Here is a 25,002-nt window from a genome sequence, read left to right on the forward strand (position 1 = left end):
CGCCTGCATGCATGACCAATTTCTGCATCTTCTCTTCCATGTGAATACTAAAGCCTGAAGTTAGTTGGTAAGGAGTTATCATATCATAGAATTGACCATCCTGTGCATTTTTCTTTCCCAGAATCACAGAGAGGACAGTTTCCATTGCTCATCACTAAATATGGCCAGTTAAACCTGGGCAGTTGGCCCAAACAGACACCTTTTCGTGTCAAAATGTTTCCTTCTTCAGTTCTGCATCTTTCAATGCCTTGAAATGCTGCCCAAAGCAAATCTATATTCTGGACACTAACTCTCTGTCTCTTCCTTCCAATTAGGACTATCACTTATAAAGTCACATTTCAGCTAAAGAAAGTCCATGACATTATTGACATGTTGACAGTTGACCATTTAGAAGATATTTTCATTTTTGAAAAATATGGATGGTTAAGTACATTAATTTTAATGACAGGTTGAATGGAAGAGGTAATTTGGGAAGATAGGTCTTCATGGCATTCTTTGTATATTCTAGTTTTTTGGTTACCCAAAGCCCAGTCAGTAGGAATAAGGACCACTTTCTAAAAAGCTGCAGACTTGTCTCATGTTATTAATGTTTCATAATAGAGAGGAAGTACATATTCTCCATAAGAAGTGTGATAGTGCATTAAATCTTCTAAACAAATTTTAATAATTAAAGTGATAGTTAAGGAATTGCTTCTACAATTGAGTGACATTTGGAGTTAAAAGATTTAGATTCATTGGGTATAGTTATTCCATTTTATTTAATTCAGAGTTCTAAAACTACTTCTTTTTTCTTCCTTAAAAGGAAAGCCTGCAGCAGGTGAAAATTATCTCAATAAACAATCCACTTGTTTTTCTGAATGTGAAGAAATTTCATATGGATCTAATAAACATAATGCAGAAGGAAAATACCAACAACCAGCCACTTGATGATATCAATAAGGTAGGCAGGAACAGTGACTTTATGATTCAAATGTCATACTACAGCTAACTGTACCTCATGGCACTAAAATATATATCATATAAAAATAATACATTATAAAAGTGTTTGCAACCCTCTCCCCTCAGCAAAACCTAATATCATATGATACTTTTCAGATGGTTCTTATAGTTAGCCTTCAGGTAATCCCTCACTTATCTTTTCATTCATTTACTGAGTGCATGTCTAATGAATATGTGTACCAGATACTATAACCTCAAGAAGAATAAATAAGACAAGTCACTTAGTTCAAAGGAAGTTTTTTGTTTGTTTGTTTGTTTTTGTGTTGCTGGATATTGAACCCAAGGCCTTGTGTATGGGAGGCAAGCACTCTACCAACTGAGCTATATCCTCAAACCTCAAAGGACTTTTTTTTTTTTTACTGAGTTCCTAACAAAAATACAATTTGTTAGATCTAACTCTTAAAGAAAGAATACAATAAATGGTTTCAGAGAAGCACAAATTACTACCATTATTATGATAATATTATTATAAAATTCAGTTTTCTTTATTTCCATAAGTAATGTTCATTATCAGAGTTATTGAATCAAATGTGCATTAGTAAGAGTTAATGCAAATGAGCTATTTGTCATTATTTGAGTCCTGCAGTTCCCTGCAACATGAAGAGCCTGGACTTTGGAGCCAAACTCCCTGGGTTTACTACTAACTAGCTGTTGAACTTTAACCAAGTTACTGAACCTTTGTACTTCAATTTACTCATCTATAACAAGATGATTAAATATGCAAAGCACTTAGAATAGTGCTTGGCCTACTCAAAAACCTTACACTCTTAGCTACTATTATTAGATCAGTTGATTGCACTTTTCATGAAGCTTCTCTTTTTTAAAAAATGTAGTTTTTAGTTGTAGTTGGACACAATACCTTTATTTACTTATTTATTTATTTTTATGTGGTTCTGAGGATTGAACCCTAACCCTGCACATGCTAGGTGAGTGCTCTACCGCTGAGCCACAATCCCAGCCCTCATGAAGCTTCTCTTGACTACTCCAGACCACAATGATATCTTCTTTCTCTTATGTCCTTGATTATGTGTTGTCTCTCAGTCATCCAGGTACTCCACACCACACCAAATTTCCCTTATTATTAACATCTTGCATTACTGTGGCATATTTGTCATTATTGAAAAACAAATATTGATACAATTGGTTGATATAATTGACATAATAAACAAAAGTCCATGTTTTACTTACATCATCTTAGTTTACCTAAATTCCCTTTTTTTAATTACAGAATTCCATCCAAGATACCACATTGTATTTAGTTGTCATGCTTCCTTAGGCTCATCTTGTCTATTGCTTTTTTAAAGACCTTGAAAGTTTTGAGTAGTATTGGCTAAATAGTTTATAGAATGCTCTTCTATTAGAATGTGTCCAGTGTTTTTCTCATAATAAGACTGGGGTTATGAGTTTGGGGGAGGAAATCTATAGCAGCAAAGTGTGATTATTTTACTGCAACCAATCAAAAGTACATAATATCAACATTATTTGTTACTGATGTTGACCTTGATCACCGAATGAGGTAATGTTTGCCTGAATTCTCCTATGTAAAGTCACTGTATTGTCACCCTTTCTGTGCTGTATCTATGGAAGGAAGTCACTGTGTGTAGATCACAGATAAGGATTGTGGTTTGGAATCTACCTCCTTAAAGGTGGAGTATCTATGTAAATTATTTGAAATTATGCACAGAATTTCAAGTAGGCAGTTTTAAGAGGAGGGAAAGGAAGTTCACACTTGTTGTATGTGTCTTGGGGCCAATTCCTTTAATTGGGTTAACTATCATCACCAGCCACACCCTGTAGATGACATTACTCAAATGCTACATAAAAGGAAGGTTGAGACTATGTTTCAGTCAGCTCTGTGTTGCTGTGACCAAAACACCTGACAAGAAAAACTTAAAAAAGGGAAAGTTAATTTGGGGCTCATGATTTCAGAGGTTCAGTTCATAGATAGCTGACTCCATTTCTTTGGGCCCAAGGTGAGGCAGCATATCATGGAGGAAGGGCATGATGGAGGGAAGCTCCTCCCTCAGACAGCAAGGAGGCAGGGATGTAGGAAGGGTCTGTAATAAAGATGAACACTTCCTGGGCATGTCCCCAGTGACCTACCTCTTCCAGCCACACTCCACCTACATACAATTACCACCCAGTCAGTCCATTCAATCTAGGGTGGATTGATTAGGTAACAACTCTCATAATCCAATTCTTTCACCTGTGACTATTCTTGCATTAACAAATAAGCTTTTGTGAGGACACCTCATATCTAAACCAAAACAGACTGAGAAATGTGAAATAAGCTGGTAGAAACTGTACTGCTGATATTTTACTCAGCAATGAAAGAGAATAAAATCATGGCATTTGCAGGTAAATGGATGGCATTGGAGAAGATAATGCTAAGTGAAGTTAGCCAATCCCCCAAAACAAATGCCAAATGTTTTTTTCTGATATAAGGAGGCTGACTCATAGTGGGGTAGGGAGGGGGAACATGGGAGGAATAGATGAATTCTAGATAGGGCAGTGGGGTGGGAGGGAAAGGGAGAGGGCAGGAGATTAGCAAGGATGGTGGAATGTGATGGACATCATTATCCAAACTACATGTATGAAGACAAGAATTGGGTGTCAACATACTTTATATACAAACAGAGATATGAAAAATTGTAGTATACATGTGTAATAAGAATTATAATGCAAAAAAGTACATGTATAAAGACATGAATTGGCATGAACATACTTTATATACAAAGATATGAAAAATTATGCTCTATATGTGTAATAAGAATTGTAATGCATTCTGCTGTCATGTATTTAAAAAAAAATAAAATCAATTAAAAAGAAGAAACTGTACTGCTGATAACTATCAAAGTAATACTCAAAATATATAAGCTGTATCATTGGGTATCCAGAAGGGAAAATAAAATTTCTCTAGTCTACCTTAAAAGTGAAAAATAATTTCACAACAGTAGCAGCATAAAGCAATGTTTGGAAGCCTCATTTGGAACTGGAAAGACATAGGCTTTGAGTCTAGCCCAGCTCTTAACACCTCTGTGAATTTAATCAAGTGTCATAACTTCCCTTATCTTTGACTCCCTCATGTGGAAAATGAGATTGAGGATGAAATGATCAACATCAGGTCCTCAGTGTGCAGTAAGTACTGAAAAAATACCAGTTGCTATCATCCTCATTAATGAGAATAACAATAATACAGTGTTCAAGAAGTAGATAGCATGTGGTCTCATTAGGGGCATCAGATATTGTCAGAGAAGCTTCACTGAAGGATAGAGAGCCATTCTCCTTCTCCTTCTCCGGCATCTCCATAAATTAGGAATGTTTCTCAGGCATTTTCATGGATTTAACTTTTGTGTAACACAAAATGTCTGACACGTGGCTCTCTCTCTCTGAGAATGCCCTGTTAATGAGGTTAATTTCTGTTGTGTATGCTACACGATAAACTCAAACAAATGTTTAATTTCCAACCCAAAATGGAAACAAACTAAGTTTTACAGCAAACATTCTAAAGAAGACAGTCTGACTTGATAACATCAATAATCCATGAACTAATATACCCTTAGAAGTCTTTTTCATCTTATAATTTCAAAGTTTATTGTATGCAGAATTCTGAAAACAAATCCTGTGAAGAATATTTTCTAGAGACTTTCTTTCACTGTAGATGAGAAATTATGTGTTATTTTCCCCCCCATGGACAGTGTCATTTTTTAATAACATTATTCTTCTTTGCATTTGTTTTCATTTCAGTGTGAACAAAACACGCTGCTGAATTCTCTATCCAATGGCAACTGCAATGGTGAGTGAGCTTTAGGTAAAAAGGAATCTAAGTGTTTTTATTTTATCTTTTATCTACTTTGTTTTTTTAATAAATCTTTTATTCTAATTTGTTATATATGACAGCAGAATGCAGTAAATTTCATATTACATATGTAAAGTACAATTTTTCATATTTCTGCTTGTATACAGAGTATGTTCACACCATTTGTTTCTTCACATCATTCATGTACATTCACTATGGATGTGTGAAAGATGAGAGTGTTATTGGTCTCCTGATACAAAAGAAAATATGGTCAAATTCTTAGTAACCTATTTTACAAAAACTGATTCAGAAAGTTAAAGAAATTCCTATAAATTTTTCTGTAACTATTAAAGAAATTAAATCATTACTTCAAAATCTTCTCACAAAGAAAATTCCTTACCTCAGGGTCTTTACCAGTGAATTCTACTAATGGGGAAATATAGTGCAAGATTTTTCATAATAGCACTCTTTATTATCCTATAAAAAACTGGAAACAAGCAAAATATTTGTCAATAGTACAATGGATAGAAAAATACAGAATGCTTTTATAATTGATTAAATATGTATTAAGTAATTATTGTATTAAAGTTATACATATATATATTAGAACAGAAAAGAAATATGTGAATCAATTGCATCCATTCATGTCAACATGGATGCAGTTTAAGTATTAACTTCTCTGGTCTTTCCTAAATTCTCATGGCAAATTTGCAGTTTCCTGCCTGTGTTCTCAAAGAACTCTTCTAAAATAGTGATATAGTGCTTACTTAATGATGGCTTTTTCAATGGTTTACTTTGCTGTTAAAGTGAAAACTTTTCAGGGAGTTCTCACCTCTGCCTCCCAGCACCTATTCCACTTTGCACAGAACAGTAGCTGATGAGAAAGCCACTTTGCTGTATCCTGTTGAAACGCTGGCACCCAGTGGCCCTTTACAGTGGTCAGAAGTAGTTGATGAGAATATTCCTCTGCCATCTTCATCCTCTCCTGTCTTTAGACACTCCAAAAACATCCTCAGTCCTCTTCTCTCTTGTTCAGTCACACATCCTGCCCTCACTGTTCTACTTTAAATGCCAAGGCTAGGTTTATTGCTCTTGTTCTTGATTTCCCCCTCTCAATTTAAACTAGTAAGTCCCAAGTTTTCAATTCTGTAAATATTTCAACAGAATTGATGTGACCTATTAAAATAAGTTGAAAATCATAATCTAGAGCTTATATATGCTTCATGTATTTTCATCTGTATGTATGTATACATAAATATACACATTTAAGTACTCTAGTCATTTACCTATTGCTTTTCTCAAAAGAATAGACCTCTAAAAACATAATAATTATCTCAAAGTTGCCACAAGTGGTGTATTTATTGACCAGTGTAAATTTTTATAGGCTGTCAACATCTGGGACAAAGGGACAATACGCATTTAGTCACTAAAACCTGTAACTCTTGGTTTCATTATGTCTACATTTTCACTTTTGTGACTCTGATTCTGTCCTTAATTAAGTTCAGAAAGAATTAGTATAAATTTCATATTATTTTTTTTCTGCTGTGAAACAAATGATGATTCTAAAGCTTTGAAGCATTCTAGCTGGGAGTAATAAGGATCCCAGGAGGGTGGCTACAGAGAAGCTGAGTTTGATTTGGAGCATGGTAAATTAAAGTTCATGGGAGGTCATGTGGGAGACATTCAGTGGGTTTTGGAGAATACAGAAAAGATCCAGAAGTGACCAAAGCTGAGGGAGGCATGAACTGAATACAGCAATGAGCAAAGTAGAAGAGAATTAATCTTCTCAGGAGAAGATTCATAGTTGAACAGATGATAGAATAATCAAAAGATATGAAACAAGCCACATATATCATAAGATAGAAAATGTGGTAATTCTTTGAATGAAAATAACAATTGCTCATCTATGGAGAAATCTTCTATTACTATGTTTAGTGGTTTGGGTCCCCACAACATTTTAGTCATCTTATATTGATCTAAGAGGCACCCTGTTGAGGTCTCCATTAGTATTATGATTTGCCAGTTTAGCCTCCAGCTCCTGTTTATCTACTAAACTCCAGTCCTCCTCCAGGTCTCAGCTCACACATCCCATTCCTTCATTCCTGCCATTGTTCACTCAGCAAATATTTCTCACATTTATTGAACATGCAGTAAATCTTGAGTGCAGTCATAGATCCTGCATTTTCAAGGATAAAAAAGGAAGACATGGTTTATGGTTTCTTCCTGTGGACCCTGAAGTCTAAACAAGGTCCTCTTCTCACCCCCTTCTATTCCCTATGTTAGTCAGCTTTCAGCACTGTGACCAAAAGCCTGACAAGAAAAACTTGAGGAAAAGTTTATTTTGGCTCATGGTTTCAGAGATTCCATCTATGGCTGGCCAATTCCACAGCTTTGGGACCAAGGTGAAGCAGAACATCATGGCGGGAGGGCATGACAGAGGAAAGTTGCTGGATTTGTGTCAGCTAGGAAGCAGAGAGAGCTTGAGTGCAAGGAGCCAGGGATAATATAATCCCTAGGAGCACACCCCAGTGACCTATTTCCTCCAGTCATGTCCTACCTGCCTATAATTACCACCCATTAATCCACTCGAATGGATTAATAGGCTGATCAAAATCGTTTCACCTATAAACAATCTTGAGTCTTCTCACACGTGAGTTTTGGGGAGAAATCCTATAACCCAGTCCATAACACCACCCAAATCAACAGCTCTGGTGTATAAATTTCCTTCTGCTGTTGTAGCAAATAGTCGAGTTTAGTGGCTTAAAATAACACAATTTATTATTTTACAGTTTGGGGCCACAGAAATCTGAAATGAATATTAAGGACATAAAATCAAGACTTTGGCATGGATATATTCCTTTGAGAGGCCCTAGAGTACACTCTATTTTATTGTTCTTTTCAACTTCTTGTGGGCATCTGCTCCACCCTGCATTTTCAAGCCAGCAGTGTGGAATCTTCAAATCTCTCTGACCTCTTCTTTTGTCACAGCATATGCTCTGACTATAGTCTTGCCTCCTATGATTGCATTAGATGCACCTGGGCAATACAGGATAATCTCAAATCCTAACATCGTTAATTTAATCAAACCTGCAAAGCTACTTTTGCCATACAAGGTAACCTATTCACAGATCCTGAAGATTAGTTGTGAAGATGGAGGGGGTGGGGTGGGTTGTTCTGTCAACCACATCAGATCTCCTGTGCTTCCTTAGCACTTTCTTTAATTTTTTCAGCCTTCACAACACTTAGAATTACCAGTTCAACTGACTGGTTTCCCTGTTTGTGAGTCCACTGAAGGTAGAGACCATCATCTCTCTTGTTCACTGTTGAACTCACATTTCCTAAGATGGTACTTAGAGTAAGAACTCCAGAGCATCTATACTACTTGAATGAACACATGAATAAATGAATGAATGAAATTCTCAATAACATGTGCATGTTTCCAAAGGTAGTGTTGTTGTTTGTCTTAAATGTTTCTTGTCCCCTTATTTCTTGAGAAAATTAGAGATTTTTAAGAAATCTGTTTCTCAATAGTTAATTGATATCAACAGAAAATACTTAACTTTTAAAAAATTATGAGTGACTCACAGACTGTCAAGAATCTTTTGAAGTATATGAAAGGCACTTCTAAATTATGCAACTATGAATACTTTTTAATTAAAGGAGTTAATGAATATTCTACAGGAAAGAGCTGGCTTCCACAGTCTGGAGTTAATTGCCCACCCACACCTGATGGTTAATTTCTTTCTGAAATGTTTTTTTTTTAAATTTTTTTTTGTAGATAAAGCCTATCATTTACCACATCCCACATGGGTATAGATTAGTTGTCTCTCTGCACATGCTCCAAGCTTACCTCATTTTGCTTAAGGCAGGATATTAGCTGTGCATTCACTTTACTCTTTTCTGGGATGATGTGATTTTTATTGCACTAGTTGATTTACTTAGAAGCTTAGAACACAAGGTTATATCCATAAAATCAGCACAATTGCAGAACCCAGAGGATACTGTGTAAAAGGAAGACTTCACTTATTTTTTAAGAAGATTTCAGAAATGTCCACTGTATTTTAATTTTTATTTGAGTGAATTGGTGACTTAATCATTGGGATATCCTTTTGTCTTTTTTATTTAGAAAAGGCATCATGAATTGCTTCTTTTATTTTTATTTTTTATTTTTTATTTTTAGAGAGAGTGAGAGAGGAGAGAGAGTGAGAGAGAGAATTTTTAATATTTATTTTTTAGTTCTCGGCGGACACAACATCTTTGTTGGTATGTGGTGCTGAGGATCGAACCCGGGCCGCACGCATGCCAGGCGAGCGCGCTACCGCTTGAGCCACATCCCCAGCCCCGAATTGCTTCTTTTAAAATAGCAAATACTTATCCACAACTATATGGCATGAGTCTTTTGTTTTGCTTTATTTTATTTTGTTTTTGTTTTGTGTGGCCTGAAGAATATACACATATTTTGATTAAAAGAATTGCAGGGGTTGGGGTTGTAGCTCAGTGACAGAGCACTTGCTTAGAATGCGTGAGGCACTGGGTTTGATCCTGAGCACCACATAAAAATAAACAAATAAAATAAAGGCATTATGTCCATCTACAACTACAAAAGGAAAAAAGGAAAAAAAATGCAGAGAAGAAACTCAGATATAAAAATAAAAGACAAAGAAAGTAATGGCATGAACACACTCTGAGACAATGGAAGAGAAAATTTTATATCACTACTGATAAAGCCCAAATATTTACATCGTTCATAATCCATCACCACTTAAATTATGAAATAATTATAAGAAAAGAGAGAATGACAAGTACAATTTAGAAGTGAAATAAAGTAGTAAGATAGAAAGAAAAAAACTTGTTTAAAAAATATTTTCAATATCTTTTTATTAACAATAGCAAAACAAAAGACTCATGCCATATAGTTGTGGATAAGTATTTGCTATTTTAGTTACAGTTATCAATCTCTCTAGATAAATACACAGATTTTTTTCACTGTAGTATTTTTAATGTTCAGAGTGACAAATTTTTGGTCACCTAGTAGTGGTTTTCCAAAATGCTGAGTTGATAAAATACTTAGGTCTTGTTTGACCTTAGTGGAAAAAGTAAACTAAATAAACTTGTCTGCCCTGCTGTGGAATCTGATGATAGAACTCATGCCACAGGGGTATAAGCAATAATATTTGTAGTTTCTTTTAATAAAATTTATTGACTTAAAAAATCAAATGTGACTTATATTGTTTCAATTACGGTTTATTTTAATAACCCTCTCTTGTAAACATTACGATTATGCTTTCTAGTAAACAAAGAATAACACATTAGAAAAATTTGTTATTCACTAATTTTTATTTTTAGGTCTAATTATTAATGCTATTTTCCTACAGGAATTTTTGGATAAAGAATTTTAGATTATACCTTATTTTGAAATATGTACTATTTGATGTCATTTGGTCAGAACATATTATAAAAAGTGGAAGATAAAAGAACTAATTTTGATATCAAATTGTGTCATTATTGTTAATTTAAGATCTTTTGCCACATATTTCAGTGGTCTAAGCCATTTATTTAATCAAGGCTATATATTTTTTTAACTGATGATTTTTTTTTATTAATGTTTAACAAGCATGCCCACCTCCAAGCATTGGTGTGCTGCAACATCTTTAACAAGCAATTTTTGGAGTGGGGGACATGGGGTGGTGCTGCACAGAAGCACTTATCTGTAACATTTGCCAACATTCCTATGATGAAAATATCTACATCATCACTAATGTCAAGCCACCAACATGTTCTCATTGAACACGGAGTAGGGAAGATGTGTACGTGATTAGCATGAGCAAAGAAGCGATATAAATTTCATTTTTAAAATAAGCATCTTCAAAAAAGATCTACATCAAAAACTACAGATACTTACCTGATGTTTAACTGAGAGGTTTTTATATCCTCAAAATTTAATGAAATGTTTCTAAATTGCATAAAAATGTACTTATAACCCGACCAACACTCCACTGTCGAATATTCTTTTCTTAGAGCAAGTATTTTGCTTTTTTTGGTGACATCTCAGTTTTTTGTTCCTGTCTGATAATGAGCAGGGCACATTATACCCAAGAGTATCAACAGGTCCCTGCAATAATAGAGGTAAGTCCTGTGTTTATTGAGACAAATGGTGAAGGCTAACAATGCCACCACATAGAGCGGTCAGTGGATAAGCTAAGTTGTAGTGACTTTCAATTTTGTTTGAAGTTATAATTTATCATTTTAGACCAATAGAAGCATAGCCTGAACCTGTAGTAACTGCTTAGCCCCTTCTTGCAGGAAAAACAGGGCAACAGAAGGCACAACTGCAGTGCCTGGCCCAGAGTCGCCCCTCAGTACATGCTGGTTGAATGGGAGCAGGAGGAGTCTGAGATCTGAAGCTGTCATTAGTGTTTAATTAAAGCTGTCCATATGGTTGGGATGCTTACATCTCTGCATCATTTCCTTGAAGGCTGCTTTTCACATGAAGCCTTCCCCAATCACTCCAGTGAGACTTCTCCTTTTGTAAATTCTCATTCTTTTTCGTTTTATCATTTTTAATCATATGTCACTTCTGAACCAATCCTATTCTTGTCACTCAAGGATATTATAAGTTCCTTGAAGAAAGTAGGATCATCTCACTCATATTTGTTAGTACCCACTGTATTTTAAAAATGTCCTCAACATACTATGTACTTTGTAGTTACTGATCAATTAATAAATACAAATATACATCCAAAGGTGAAATTTCAAAACAAATCATGTACCTGAATACCACCTTTCAAATATGTTGAAATTTACTTTGTATCATTTCTCCTTCTTCTAACAGTTACTGCCATATAAAAATTTTCATGTCTCTTTTATAGTTTCTGTTCATCTGCTTTTCACTCTAGCAGTAGTTTGTTTAAAACATTCTTTCCCTCATATTTTTCTACAAATCAAGAAACAATCATACTCACATTTTCTGCAGTAATAGAGGAGAAACCTTGAGAATTTTTACTAGCAAAATTATTCTAATTAAGAATTAATTTTTCCAGAGAATTTCATGATAATTATGAATTGGAATTTATCTCATAAATGTTGACTGTTAATTCTGGGGATACATTAAGCCTACATGGTCTTCTCTGAGAGCTATGTTACGTTTAGAGGAATCCCAAATGGGACTTGTCACCATTTAGAAACATCATCTCACATGAGGAAGCTGTGGCCTTGAGAATGTCAATCAAAAAAGAAGTCATAAATTCCCAAGTAGCATCTTTTCTTTCTTTCCTATCAAGTACATTCAGAGGCAGTTTTAGGCAGTTTTACTATGAAAATAAAGCTTAATTTTCAGGGTCTGTCATACAGGTCCCTTTAAAATTTGTGGGACAAGCCGCAGAAATGGATCTTTGACTTAAAGTGTGAATCCCAGATTGTGTAAACCTCAAGCATCACAAAACAGGGCTGTTCCTCTGGGCACACCCATCAAGGAAGCATGTAATATCGTGGAAAGCATATCCTTAGAGGCCTCTGTTCTACCCTTGTTTAGTTCTAACTTGCTAGATATCTTTTCAAAATCATTTAAACTTGCCTACCCCATTTGTCTATCTGTGAAATGATACTGGTAATTAAACTACCCTGCCTTCCTCTCTGAGTTATGTGATAATTACCTTAAATAACATTCTAACAATAAAATATCCAAGTTCAGAAATAATTAGTAATTAACTGAAAATGTAAAAATGAAGAGGCATTTGGAATTATTATTTTTAAACACGAGGTCACTATTGTCTTGACACCATTCAATGAAGTCAGTAGCAAAAACGTCTGTGAATATTCCCTAACTGAAGTCTCTGTTCTTCCTACAGAGGAAACTGTACAGTCAAGCTCTCACGACAAGTTGGCCTTAATCCTGGATTGCAGTGGCTTGACCTTTTTTGACTATTCTGGCGTCTCCATGCTGGTTGAGGTATTCACAGTCTGTGTCTGGATTGATTCCTTCCCTTCTCTTTAGTAACAGGCCTATCTTAAAATTACTGGTGCATATTAATTACACAGAATGGTAGGTTTCACCATCGCATATACATGCATATAACATAATTTGAGTAACGGGATTCTTCATCAGCCATTCTCTCAGCTCCGAAGTCTGATATTCCTTCCCTTGAAGGGACATAAGACATTGTACTTCACACCACTGTAGATTTGCTTTCGGGAAATACCATCAAGCTTTTAGGTATGTACATGTGTGAGGATCAGAGATGGAGTATTTACTGGGTAGGTATAAAACACAGCCTTGAGATGTGGTGGGCATAGCATCTATAGCAGTTGGCGTGCAAGGTTTCCAAAAGAGTAAAAGTCCCCTACAGAACGCCGACTGCATGATCAAATGGCCTTGTTCTCTCACATGGTGGCCCAATACTATTCCTGGCCTCTCAAAAAGTGCCCCACTCAGGGACTTTTCTCTATTCTCTTTGGCAATGATGCCTCCTCTATGCCATGATTTCCATGGCTTCTCCATGACCGACAAGTGCAAAACACAAAGTCCATTGTTGAAAACCCCCATAACTCACAAACCTCATTTCCACAGATGGAAGAACACTTAATTTTGTGAATTCAAGGAAATTTAAGACACTTCTGGCATTTGTTTTCTCTTTCTATTTTTTAAAAATAAATACTAAATCAATAAGGAATTCGCCCCCTTCCTTATTTCCTTCAGTCCTCCCCCTCGATATTATAAATTGAAGATTGGGGTGGGACAACAGATTGAGGGTGGAAAAACCTCTATTCTCAGTCTTCCACCAGTGTCTACACACCAGTGTGACTGGTCTTCAGGTGTTGGTTCCCTAGCAATCTTTATCTCCTTCATATCCTTTCTATCCAATCTTCTTATCTTCATATCTCCTGAGCAGCTTAGTATTAACTCAAAGCCTTAATCAAAATACTGTGAAAATTTCTAGAAAATTTTCTCTGCAAGTATTCTTCCTTTCTATATTCTCTCTACCATCTCCCCTCCCCGAACTCCTGTTCTGTCTTCTCAATCCATATAAGCAGCTCATTTTGCTTGGATCTCCCCAATCCACACCAAAGTGGATTTGGGAATCCGCTTTGTGGCAACAAGCTGAGCTCTGGAGGACTTGCCTTATTTGTCCTGCTGCTTTTAGGAGACTTGGTTCTAAACCACTGGAGGCCTATTGTCTAAATACAGTTGTTTGTATGTTGTTGTCCAATTGTCTCTTTGTTTGTGGAAGATGGGTTGGTCTCTCATTAGTTACACATTATGGCTAAAAGTAGAAATCGGACATTAACTTTTTTTTGGGGGGGTACCGGGGGTTGAACTCAGGAGCACTCAGCCACTGAGCCACATCCCCAGCCCAATTTTGTGTTTTATTTTAGACACAGGGTCTCACTGAGTTGGTTAGCACCTCACTTTTGCTTAGGCTGGCATTGAACTCATGATCTTCCTGCCTCAGCCTCCAGAGCCACTGAGATTTCAATCAATGCCCGGCCAGACATTGATTTTTAAAGTGTTTGGATTTGTAGCTTTGACATTGTTTTACATTGTGAATTTTGATGGTTTTCTTGTGAGAATGCAAACCCGAGTCTCTATTCATTTGTATTTTAAATTGATTTTGAAATGTTGAACTTTTCAAAGTCAAGGAAGTACAGAGGTAAGCCGTCCTGTCACTTTTCTAGGCAGGAGCATGTGGAGGGAAAGCACTGGCTCTGCCATACACACTGAGGTGTCAATAGTCATGTCCCCTACCTGGATCTCAGTTGATTCCTTTGTAGAAATGAGGCAGTGATTTTGATTCTGGATTGGGAGATATATCAAGAAAATAAATAATAAAAACAATTGAAATTTAAATACCTCAGGTTTTAAATCTATTGGCTACTTTTGGCAAATTACCCTTTTATACTTTTTTTCCTTCTTTTTTTTTAACATAAAAGCTTTGTACAGTATACCAAATATTTTGTATTTTCTTGCAACTAAACCTGGATTGCAAACACATAGCCATTCTCCACTGGAAGGCTTTTTATGTTCGGCATTTTTTATTGATTTGTGTTTCCAAGGTCTTCAACTTTTATGCTTCAAGGTAATTTGGAAGCTCCTTCGAAATGCATTTGTTTGAATCCTGATTCTGGACCAGAATATTCATTTAAACAACCCTGGGTAATTCTAGGTGTCCAGGGATCATGTTTTGAGAAACATGAGACTAGAATTGTTCTTTTACTTGGAAAGGCTGGTATGCATATTTTTTGATCAATTGCATTTTAAATTTATTTCTGAAATTATTAGCTGCCCTCTCTAGACATTTAAAAACAAGACAGGATTATAAAAGAGGAGGAAGTGGTTACCTCTTCCCATTGAGTTTAGGTTGACAATTCAGAGGAATCCAAACAATCTAAGCACTGGGCATGTTGAAAAAGAACTTGTTTTTTTTGTTTTTCTTTCTCATTTATGGTTTTAAAATTTTATACCACAGAATGGTGAAATAAACCAACAGATGCAATCTATTTATTTAATTGTATTTCTTTATTTTTTGTGGTACTGGGGATTGGACCCAGGTTATCATTCACGCTAGGCAAGCACTTGACCCATGAGCTTCATCCCCATCCCAATTTATTTTTAAATTGGCAGAGAATAACATTTGCCCTTGGCTAGGTGTATATATATCTGTATATACAAAGCTGGTGGTTTTATATTAGTATTCCCTTTTTAAAAAATTTCTTATTACTATTTGATTTATTTCCTCATTATTTAAATAACATTATTATATACAATAGACAACTTAACATGGGTAGGATCAAATGTTTGTTTGCAATTCTAGGAACCAGTAGTAGAGGTATCCATTTCATCAAGTTATGAGACTTAGAATGGATATATTACATATAAAGCACTTAAGAAGCTGGGTGCGTTGGCCATGCCTGTCATCCTAGCAACTCAGGAGGCTTATGCAGGAGGACCTCAAGTTAGACGCCAGCCTGGACAACTTAGCAAAACCCTGTCTTTAAATAAAATGTAAAAAGGACTGGGGATATAATTCAGTGGTAGAGTGTCCCGGGGTTCAATGTCCAATGCCAAAACAAACAAAAAAATCCACCTAATAAAATGTCTGCCAGTTGATAAGTACTCAATAATGTTAGCTTTCCATTTTCTAATTCTAACAAGTCATTTCATAAAGTACAACTAATATCATTCCAACTAATATTATTTCTTAGTTCCAGCTACCCTGGAAGAGAAGCCAGAGAAAAGAGCCACAGGACTTCTTTAGCCAGAGATGTTAACACTCCCTTGGTTAACACTTCTTGGTCACTTTAGCATAAGGAACATTTCCCTGGAAGTTGTAGGTTGAAGGAAGTGGGATGACTTCTATTTATTCTTTTACTTGGGACACGAGAGAGGTCAGTGAACTGGAGATTATGTTTATCAGCATCAGCAAACCACCCATAGCAATGTGTTTGTGCTCCACTGAGCTGAAGAAAAAGTCAAACACTGAGAGGTCACCTTGAATTAATTATTTTAACACAAGCAGGAGCCAATTATTCAATGTTAAAGTCTAAGTCCATATTTTCTTTTCTTTTATGTTTTGTTTGATCATTTTTTCCCCAAGTGATATAAATATTATTTCACAATTAGTCTTTCATAGAGAAAATTATTTGCTGCTGAAAGAATCTGAGGGACCCTTGGGATGTATTACATATATCCTTAGACTGTATTGCAAATGTAGATTTCTACACTTTTCATGAAAGATATATAACAATTATATAACCAAATTTATCCTCCTGAAACTAAAATGTCTAGATTTACTGTCATTGACTCTCATAGTTGATTTTGTTCTGGATGAATTTAAGATCAGAGATTTTCACAAATTGTGTCTTCTTGAGATTTTTTTTTTTTTAACTTAAGGGGCAAGACAATAAAGTATGCCAAGGAAATTAGTAAGGATTTCTCATTTTGATAGACCTTTAAACATGGAAATCCAGTTGGGTCCAAGGTCCATGTCTGTAATCTGAGAGTGGGAAGCCTGAACCAGAAGAATTGAAAGTTCCAGGCCAGACTCAGCAAATAAGTCAGGTCCTAAAAATATTAGTGTGCTGTCTCAAAATAAAAACAAAAAGAACTGGGGATATAGCTCAATAATACAGCATCCCTGGGTTCAAATTCAATGCCAAAAAAAAAGAAAGTTGGAAAACCAAAATTGTATGAATCATAGTAATATTCTCAATTTTTCATCCCTGGGTAGAATTTATCCAGTCCATAGATATGCTAAATTATTGTAAAATATTAAAATATGCAGCAGGTCAGCAGGTTAATTTCACAAATGGGTTCTTGACTTACAATAAAAGTGGTTGAGAACAGTTTTATATCATTCTTACAGGAAAGGAAAGATGATGTTTTGATTTTTATTCAATCAAGTTGAAAACATAAGCAGCCAGACTTAATTGTAGTCAAGGTAGATGCCTCACTCATACTAACCTTAGTCTTTTAGATGCTTGCCAGTTTGTGACCTACTATGTAGCCATGTCTCCCTCTGGTGGTTGACTTCATACTTTTTTTAAAAACAAAACAAAAAAAAAAACAAGACACTCTCAATTCCTGTTTTATTCCTTCTTGCTAGCTATTCTGAATTAATTGTGGGTGTATTGTTTTAATTCTTCCAGGTGTACATGGACTGTAAGGACCAGAGTGTGGATGTATTATTAGCCAATTGCACAGGTAAGAGGGTGTCCTTGGCTAACACTGAACATGATCCTTCTATTGCTTCATGTATCTTGGTGTTTTCCTTTGCTTTCTCGTAGCTTCCTTGATAAAAGCAATGAAGTACTATGGAAACCTAGACTCGGAGAAACCAATTTTTTTTGAATCAGTATCTGCTGCAATAAGTAACATTTATTCAAACAAGGTAAGTTGATAACATGAGCTTGCAAGAGTTGTAAAAAATATAGAATATAGAATTAAGGCTTTGCATTTTTTTTTTTTTGTGTTAGCTTTTTAACTCACATCTAAAATCTATTAAAATCCCTCCAATCTCCACTTCAGAGTATCTGTAACAAAAAATAATATTTCCATTCATCTTTTGGGGACAGTCATGAATAATTATTTAATAATTTGCATCTTACTACAATGTTACTACTTAGAGGATTTGGCCTTACCTGTCAATTGCAAACTGCTTGCTTTAATGCTTCTTCTGGGATCTATTGTCCTGGAAGTTTGAATCTACCTCTGACAAATATAAAAACTCTAAATATAGCTTGCCAGTTTTTCTGCTCTGATGCTTTCCTCCAAGCCTATTAGATTGCCATCTTTGGGAATATTATTTGCAGATTCTAGTGCTCCCATGATCTGAGGTATGAAAGTTACCTTCCAAATATTGGACTTTATGACTTAGTTTTAAAACTGTTTCCAGCACTGTGACTTCCTGCACTTTTTCCATTTTGAATCATTTTGCCTTCCCTCATTCCAGTATTTGGTGCCTAATAGAATCATCTTTATTATATTTAATCAGAAGAGTATGTATTTACAAAATAATAATATTTATTATGATGATTATTATCACCATCATCCCCATTATATACCCTTCATATTTTGAGTACTTACCATCTTCCAGGTATATTCTAAAGGTTACAATCTATATTAATTAACTAAACTTGTCTCAACTTTAGAGGTAGCTACTATTATTTAACATTTTTCAAAATGGGGAAACTGAGGGCCACGGACATTATGCCATTTGTAAGTGGAAGAGCTGGTTTCAGAGTTAGCAGTCTGACTGTGGGTCTGGAGCTGTAAACTTCATACTCTCCTGCCTCATAGACTGTCCATTTTCTTAGTGTGTCTGGATAGCTGGCTTCTCTTTCTACTGTTCTTTTCCAATGGTACTGATTTAATAGTTGAATAAGCAGTGTATGTTTATTTCTTCCTCTTCTATTTCAGAACTTCAACAAACTCGGTGACCACAGTGAGGTCTGAGCCTCATTTGTTGCAGTATGGATCTTGACTCTAGGAACTTCTCTGAAAAAGCCATGTACTGGCATTTTGCACATTTTTTTAAAAATTTTATTGTATCGATCCTGCATGTGACCTCCACTCCAATAAGTTGATGTGAATTTGTAACTGCATGACGTTGGTCAAGATTTGCCAAAAGTTTTTTTTTCCTAATCTTTGTTAGTAAGGAAATTCACTTAGTTATTTTATTAAAAAATCACTATGCATTTAGCTTTAGTGTATGAAGAGTAAACATGATTTTATTTCATTTTATTACAGCATTTTGTTTTGTTTTACTTCTATTTTGCTGTAAGCTTATCTTTAAAACTGAGAAATTTAGAATCCTTAGAATTCATTTGTAAAAGTTCAGATCATCTGTAACTAATACACAAAACAACTTGGCAAATATGCCATTTTCCTGTACCTTGTATCCCCCAAAGCCATTTAAACACCAATAGGAATAAATCTTACTCTGTACAATAGGATATGAAATTCACAGAAATAAAGGAATCAGAAACAGATGACCCAAAAATGACAAATTGAAGTCATTGATCTCTATATCCTTCAATGCACTCACTCCTGAAGTATTCAAGAATGTTTTCATATTTGGAAGAAAACTGGTATCCAAATAAAATCAAGTTCTTGACATTGGTCTGTTTTTGCTTTGAGTATTGGAAATGCTTAGAATCTTCACACAGAATGCTCCAAATTCCACATTCCCACCCTACAAGAAGCTCTGTTTTAGTTTTATTTGAGCTAGGGAATGTGGAAGTATATTATATCTTTTCTTCACAAATATGATGTTTAGGTGAGAAAATGCCACCAGTAGAATTGCCATGTGCTCCTCCACTGTAAGATTAACTGTTGTAGTTCTGACTTAGTTCAGAGAGACATTCAATAAAATATATTTATCTATCCATATCCAGATAGATAGGTGGATGAATGGGGTCTACATAGTATGTTTTTTTTTCCTTTTGTTAGATAAGAGCTTGGATATGATTATTAATAGATTCACCAAACCAGCCAGAAAACTGGCAAATACTAATGGCCAGGCTGAACAGGATAAATTAATGTTTTCATGCTTGTATATATATTTTCAATTGCGTGAAAGCATATAATTTCACATTTTTCTCTAACAAACTGATCTATGTAGGAAGAAATCTCATTTTCAAAATAGGCATAGATATATAATTATGCTTTAGTCTTAATGGTGTTTTAACTATTCTAGAAACTACCAGTATAAGAAAAAGCCAGGTATTTCACAAGTCTGACAAGCAGGTTGAAATAAAATGAAGACGGTCATGTATGTTCTTTCATGGGCTCTATAAGAGTCAATCCCAGCTCCTGTCAACTGGTTTGTAATGATCTCTAACAAATGTGTGGTAAATATTCAGATGATCCTTAATTTTAACATTAACTCTCAGGTAGGGTAACATAATAAAATGAAAGAATAATCAATGTTTTAATTCTCATATGTATCCAAGCCATCTTAATTTTTATTGAATGAACTACAAAGAATAATCTTGGTCCCCCAGATAGACTCAATCCTTTTGTTACTAGTTTTAATTGAAATAAACAAGGGTAACTCACATTCCCATCAAACACTGTTCCAGAGAAAGGTGGAGGCAGTAATTGGAGGTAAAATGTCCTTATTGAAAGGATTTTCACTCTGCTTTATCCAATTAAGTAATTCCCATGGTGGATGGTAGTCATATTCACCATTTCTAACCCACTGGTCACTGGCAGATAAACATGAGTCAAGGAAAGTCAAGAAAAGAAAATACATTTGACTGCATATAAATTGATATTTCACTATGCAACTTTAGCCTATAATTGAATTCATGCACAAGAAGCATTTTCTAATTTGTTAGAGATTATGGACCATGGATGACATTAAAATCATTATGTTAAACAATGAATAGTTGTTCCATCTTATTGTTTTTTTTTAGAGAGTAAAATAATGCTTTATTAATTCTACCAAGACAAAACAAAACCAAAACTCATACTAGGACTACTGCGAAGAAAGGGGAGTTAATGCTGACACCGTTATTGTCTGAACAACTGCATTTGAATGCATTTCAATGTTTACAGTAGAAGTTTAATGGATAAAACTTTAAAGTCAGTATCTTGGGTATCAAATTCAAAGAAAAGGAAGACCAGACCATGAATTGCAGGAAGTCCTTTACCCTAAGGTTTATCCCTCACACCAAGGACCCGATAGCTGATAACCTGGAGAAAGTCCCTTAAATTAAGGTCTCAGAGTCCAAAAGCTGAACATGAGTTTTAGACACATGAGAATTCTAAAGCATAAATGTCTATTTAAAAGCAGGAACTGACAACACAAGAACTGTAATATGGTCCCAATGCTAGAATGTTTCTGAATCACACTGAATTACTTTTATGGGATCATCTTATTTTTATATATGATAAACTACTTCCATATTACTTATTATGGTACAGTAAAATGGGAAAAAATTAAAATTGACCTATAAAAGTGTTAAGGATCTAGTATAGTGACATATATAAATTAAGTATAAAATATATAACCAGGAAAAGACTGTTAACATTACATTTATGCAAATTAAATGCCCTTAAATTTTTCCATTTGTCTTTCATTTTAAAGGTTATTTGCCCCGATTATATAATTCAAGTGTTATAAGGGTTAGCTTAAACTACTTTGTAGTAATTTATTTGACAGATCTCTATTCTATAAATGCATAATGTAATGAGAAAAGAGATCTTTCTTTTTTAATGAAAACATTAATCTGTTAATACTCCACATGAATAATGCTTGACATTTAGTGGTACCAAAATATGTTGGTGTGTTGTTGAACATAGATTCGCCTTAGAAATGCACATTCTGTATTCTGTGAAATGATGATCTAATTCAATATAGAACATGCTTTTTGGCAGTGAGTTTGTTGGGAGATTTCAAATAGGGAGTTAAGTGGTGCTTTCATAATCCAAAGATTTTTAGTAAAAATCACGTAGGCTAATATGCTGCACTTATTTTTTTATATTTTCCAATGCATTTAATTATCTTTTTTTATAATTCTTTGTACTAACTCAGCATGTAACAACCAATTTACATGGAAATAAATTGAAATATGATAACTATTATGCTTAAATGGATTTGTGTCCATTATTTCACAGTATTTACTCTCCCACAAAGCAAATAATACATATTACTTTCTTGGACTGACCACAGAGTAATATGTGTTACAAATTCCTGCAAGTACTCATTTTTCCTAGTAATTTGTTCTTATGAAATTTAAGAACTGGTTTTTAGACTGCTGATAAAGATACATTTTGCTACAAGGGTACATTTATACAATCCTCTTTTACGGGGTTTGCATTCTTTTTCTTCTAATTTTAGTAAATGTGTAAATTTTTATTTTTTACTTGTACTCTTTGGGTTCATTATATTCTGTTGTCTGTCTTTCCTGAGTTTCTAGGATAAATTCAATCTTCCTCAGCATGTTAAATATTGCTGCTCCAATGTCAAGATGATAAGGCAGTATCCAGGTGTTGGAGATACAACAGTGAATAAAACAAAATATTCCTTGACCTCATGTAGCTTATGTTGTAACCAGGGAAGACAAAAATAATCAAGATAAATTTAAATACATTTATTGAAATTTAGATTATAATATGCATGAAGAGTTGAATAAATTGAGCAAAGTATGATGAAGCAGGGAATTGCATCCCTAGATAGGGTGGCAGGAAGATTACTAATGGTAGGTTCTTAGCTTAAGCTGCTAACACAAAATACCAGTCTAGGTGGCTTAAATATGCAGAAAAGTATTTCTCATAGTTCTAGAGGATGGGAAGTCCAAGATGAAAGTGCTAACCAATTCGGTCTCTGGCAAGGGCTATCTTTGTGGCTGGTAGTTGGCACACTCTTTACTTTGTTCTCAAATGGGGTGAGAGAGAACTTCATTATCTTATAAGGACACTAGTCTTCTATGAATGGGACCCAACCTTATGACCTCATTTAAAAATTAACCTTCTTGTAGATTCTACCTTAAAATACAGTTACATTGAGTGGGGGCATATAATTCAGTTCATCGAAGTCTGTTCCTGGCTGTCCCAAAATTCATGTCCTTATCACATGCAAAAGTACATTCATCACATTCCACGATTCCAAAAGGTCTTAACTTGGTTCAACATCAACTCTGAAGCCTAACATCCAAAATATCATCTAAATCTCACATACGTCATATATGGGTGAGAACATAGGCATGATTCATTGCTAGGCAAAATTGCTCTTCATCTGTGAACCTGTGAAACCAGACAAGCAATCAAGCAATGTACCGCCAAAATACAATGGTAGGACAGGCAAAGGAAAAGTGTTCCCATTCCATAAGTAAGTACAAGAAAAGACAGGAGTGAGGGTCCTAGGGAAGTCTAAAACCTAGCAGATTCCATTAGATCCACTGAAATTTTTTTTAATGTTCTAAAAGAAAAATTTAATGAGTTTCCACTTACTAAAATTGGTTCTTTTCTAGTTATATATAACAATTGAATCCTTTTTGACATAATTATACAAGAATGGAATATATCTTGTTCTAATTCAGACCCCAGTATTTATCCTTTCCCTACCCTCCTCACACACCCTGCTTCCTTCCCTTTATTGCTCTTTCTGCTATTTACCCAATGTTATTATTATTTTTAAATTAATTTGCGGATGTATACGATGGTAAGATTCACTGTTTGTGTATTCATATATGTACATAGAAAAGTTATGTCAGATTCATTAAATCTTAAGGCCTAAAGATAATCTTCTTTGCTTGGATGTTGCCCCACCTTTTGGACCTACAGGTGTTACAGTCCTGGTTCAAGGCTCCACTGAGTGGTTTCACCTCCATGGGTCTGCAGGATGGTCCCACCCCAAAGCTTTGATTGGAAGCTGTCTGGCCTAATAAAGCTGGGGCGATGTCCCCTCTCTCTGAAACTGATGAGGCAGTGTTTTTGGGGGGCGTGGAGTGGGGTGGGGGGTATTAGAGATTGAACTCAGGGGCACTCAACCACTGAGCCATGTCCCCAGCCCTATTTGTATTTTATTTAGAGACAGAGTCTCATTGAGTTGCTTAGCACCTCGCTTTTGTTGAGGCTGGCTTTGAACTCGTGATCCTCCTGCCTCATCCTCTCAAGCTGTTTGGATTACAGGCATGCACCTCCGCACCAGGCATGAGGCAGTCTTGATGATCTCTGAGTTGCTTGAAGAATAGGACACATTCACAACATATTATTTTTATGGCCCCGTCCTGTATGACTCAAGAAGTCCAAGCATCCTCCTTCATTTTGTTCTGTCTCTATACCCTTCAGTTTAAACTGGTAGTGTTGTAGCTTCTAACGTTCAATCTCTATTTTTGGCTTGCAAGGCTGGTTAGCTTCATGTTTACACTCATGCTAATCTTCTTACCAAATGGTTGCTCAGTCTCAGTTCTCTTCAGAACAAGAGTTCTCCTTCTATGCAACATGGATTGGCTGAGAATTTCCCAAGTCTTCAAAATCTTGTTCCTTTTGTTTAATAATTCCTTTTCAATTTCTCTCTCTCCTTTCATATTTTGCTGTAAGAGTCAGAAGGAACCAAACCACTCTTTCTATGCTTTCCTTAGAAATGTCCTCAGCTAAATATCTACGTTTCATCACTTGCAATTTCCACCTTCCACAAAACACCAGCACACAGTAAGCCAAATTCTTTGACATTTTACAACAAAGATTGCCTTCCCTCCAGTTTCCAATAAAATATTCTTCATTTCTGTCTGAGATCTCCCCTGCATATTTTTTTCATGACTATATTCCTATCAACACTCTGCTCATGATTATTTTTTTCTCTGAAAAGAGGGAGGCTTTCTCTTTTGTTTTCCAGCCCTCTTCAGAATTGCCTTTAACATCCATATTTCTACCAACAATCCCTTCACAGAAACACAGGCTTTTTTAACATGCATCTCAAATCCTTTTCAGCCTTCACCAGTTATCCAGTTCCAAGGCTGCTTCCACATTTTAAAATATTTGTTATATAATGGCATTCCCTTTCTTAGTGACAAAATCTGTCTTAGTCTCTGTAGGCTGTGATAAAATGCCATAGACTGGTTTGTTTAAAAAACAAATTTATTTTTAACAGTTCTGGAGGTTAGAAGCACACAAAGTGCTGGACAATTTAATTTCTGGTGAAGCAGTCTCTTCCTGACTTTTTGGTGGATGTTTTCTGTCTGTCTTTATGGTGGAGAAAGAA

The 25,002-nt window shown here is 35.2% G+C and overlaps 1 protein-coding gene across 3 annotated transcripts in view; it reads left to right on the forward strand.

The window, feature by feature from the left end:
• SLC26A7 (solute carrier family 26 member 7) overlaps nt 1–19,407 on the forward strand; it is a 100,571-nt gene extending 81,164 nt beyond the window's left edge. For all 3 annotated transcript variants that reach the window (XM_081266852.1, XM_081266851.1, XM_081266850.1), the window contains 6 exons: nt 803–940; nt 4,747–4,795; nt 12,646–12,746; nt 17,441–17,495; nt 17,579–17,682; nt 18,711–19,407. In XM_081266852.1, the coding sequence (XP_081122978.1) occupies nt 803–940; nt 4,747–4,795; nt 12,646–12,746; nt 17,441–17,495; nt 17,579–17,682; nt 18,711–18,746 (483 nt within the window). In that variant the 3' untranslated portion in view covers nt 18,747–19,407. The remainder of the gene's footprint in view (nt 1–802; nt 941–4,746; nt 4,796–12,645; nt 12,747–17,440; nt 17,496–17,578; nt 17,683–18,710) is intronic.
• The last annotated feature ends 5,595 nt before the right edge of the window (nt 19,408–25,002 follow it).

Source organism: Spermophilus citellus (genome assembly GCF_964194105.1).
Source record: "Spermophilus citellus genome assembly, chromosome: 14".
Taxonomy (NCBI): domain Eukaryota; kingdom Metazoa; phylum Chordata; class Mammalia; order Rodentia; family Sciuridae; genus Spermophilus; species Spermophilus citellus.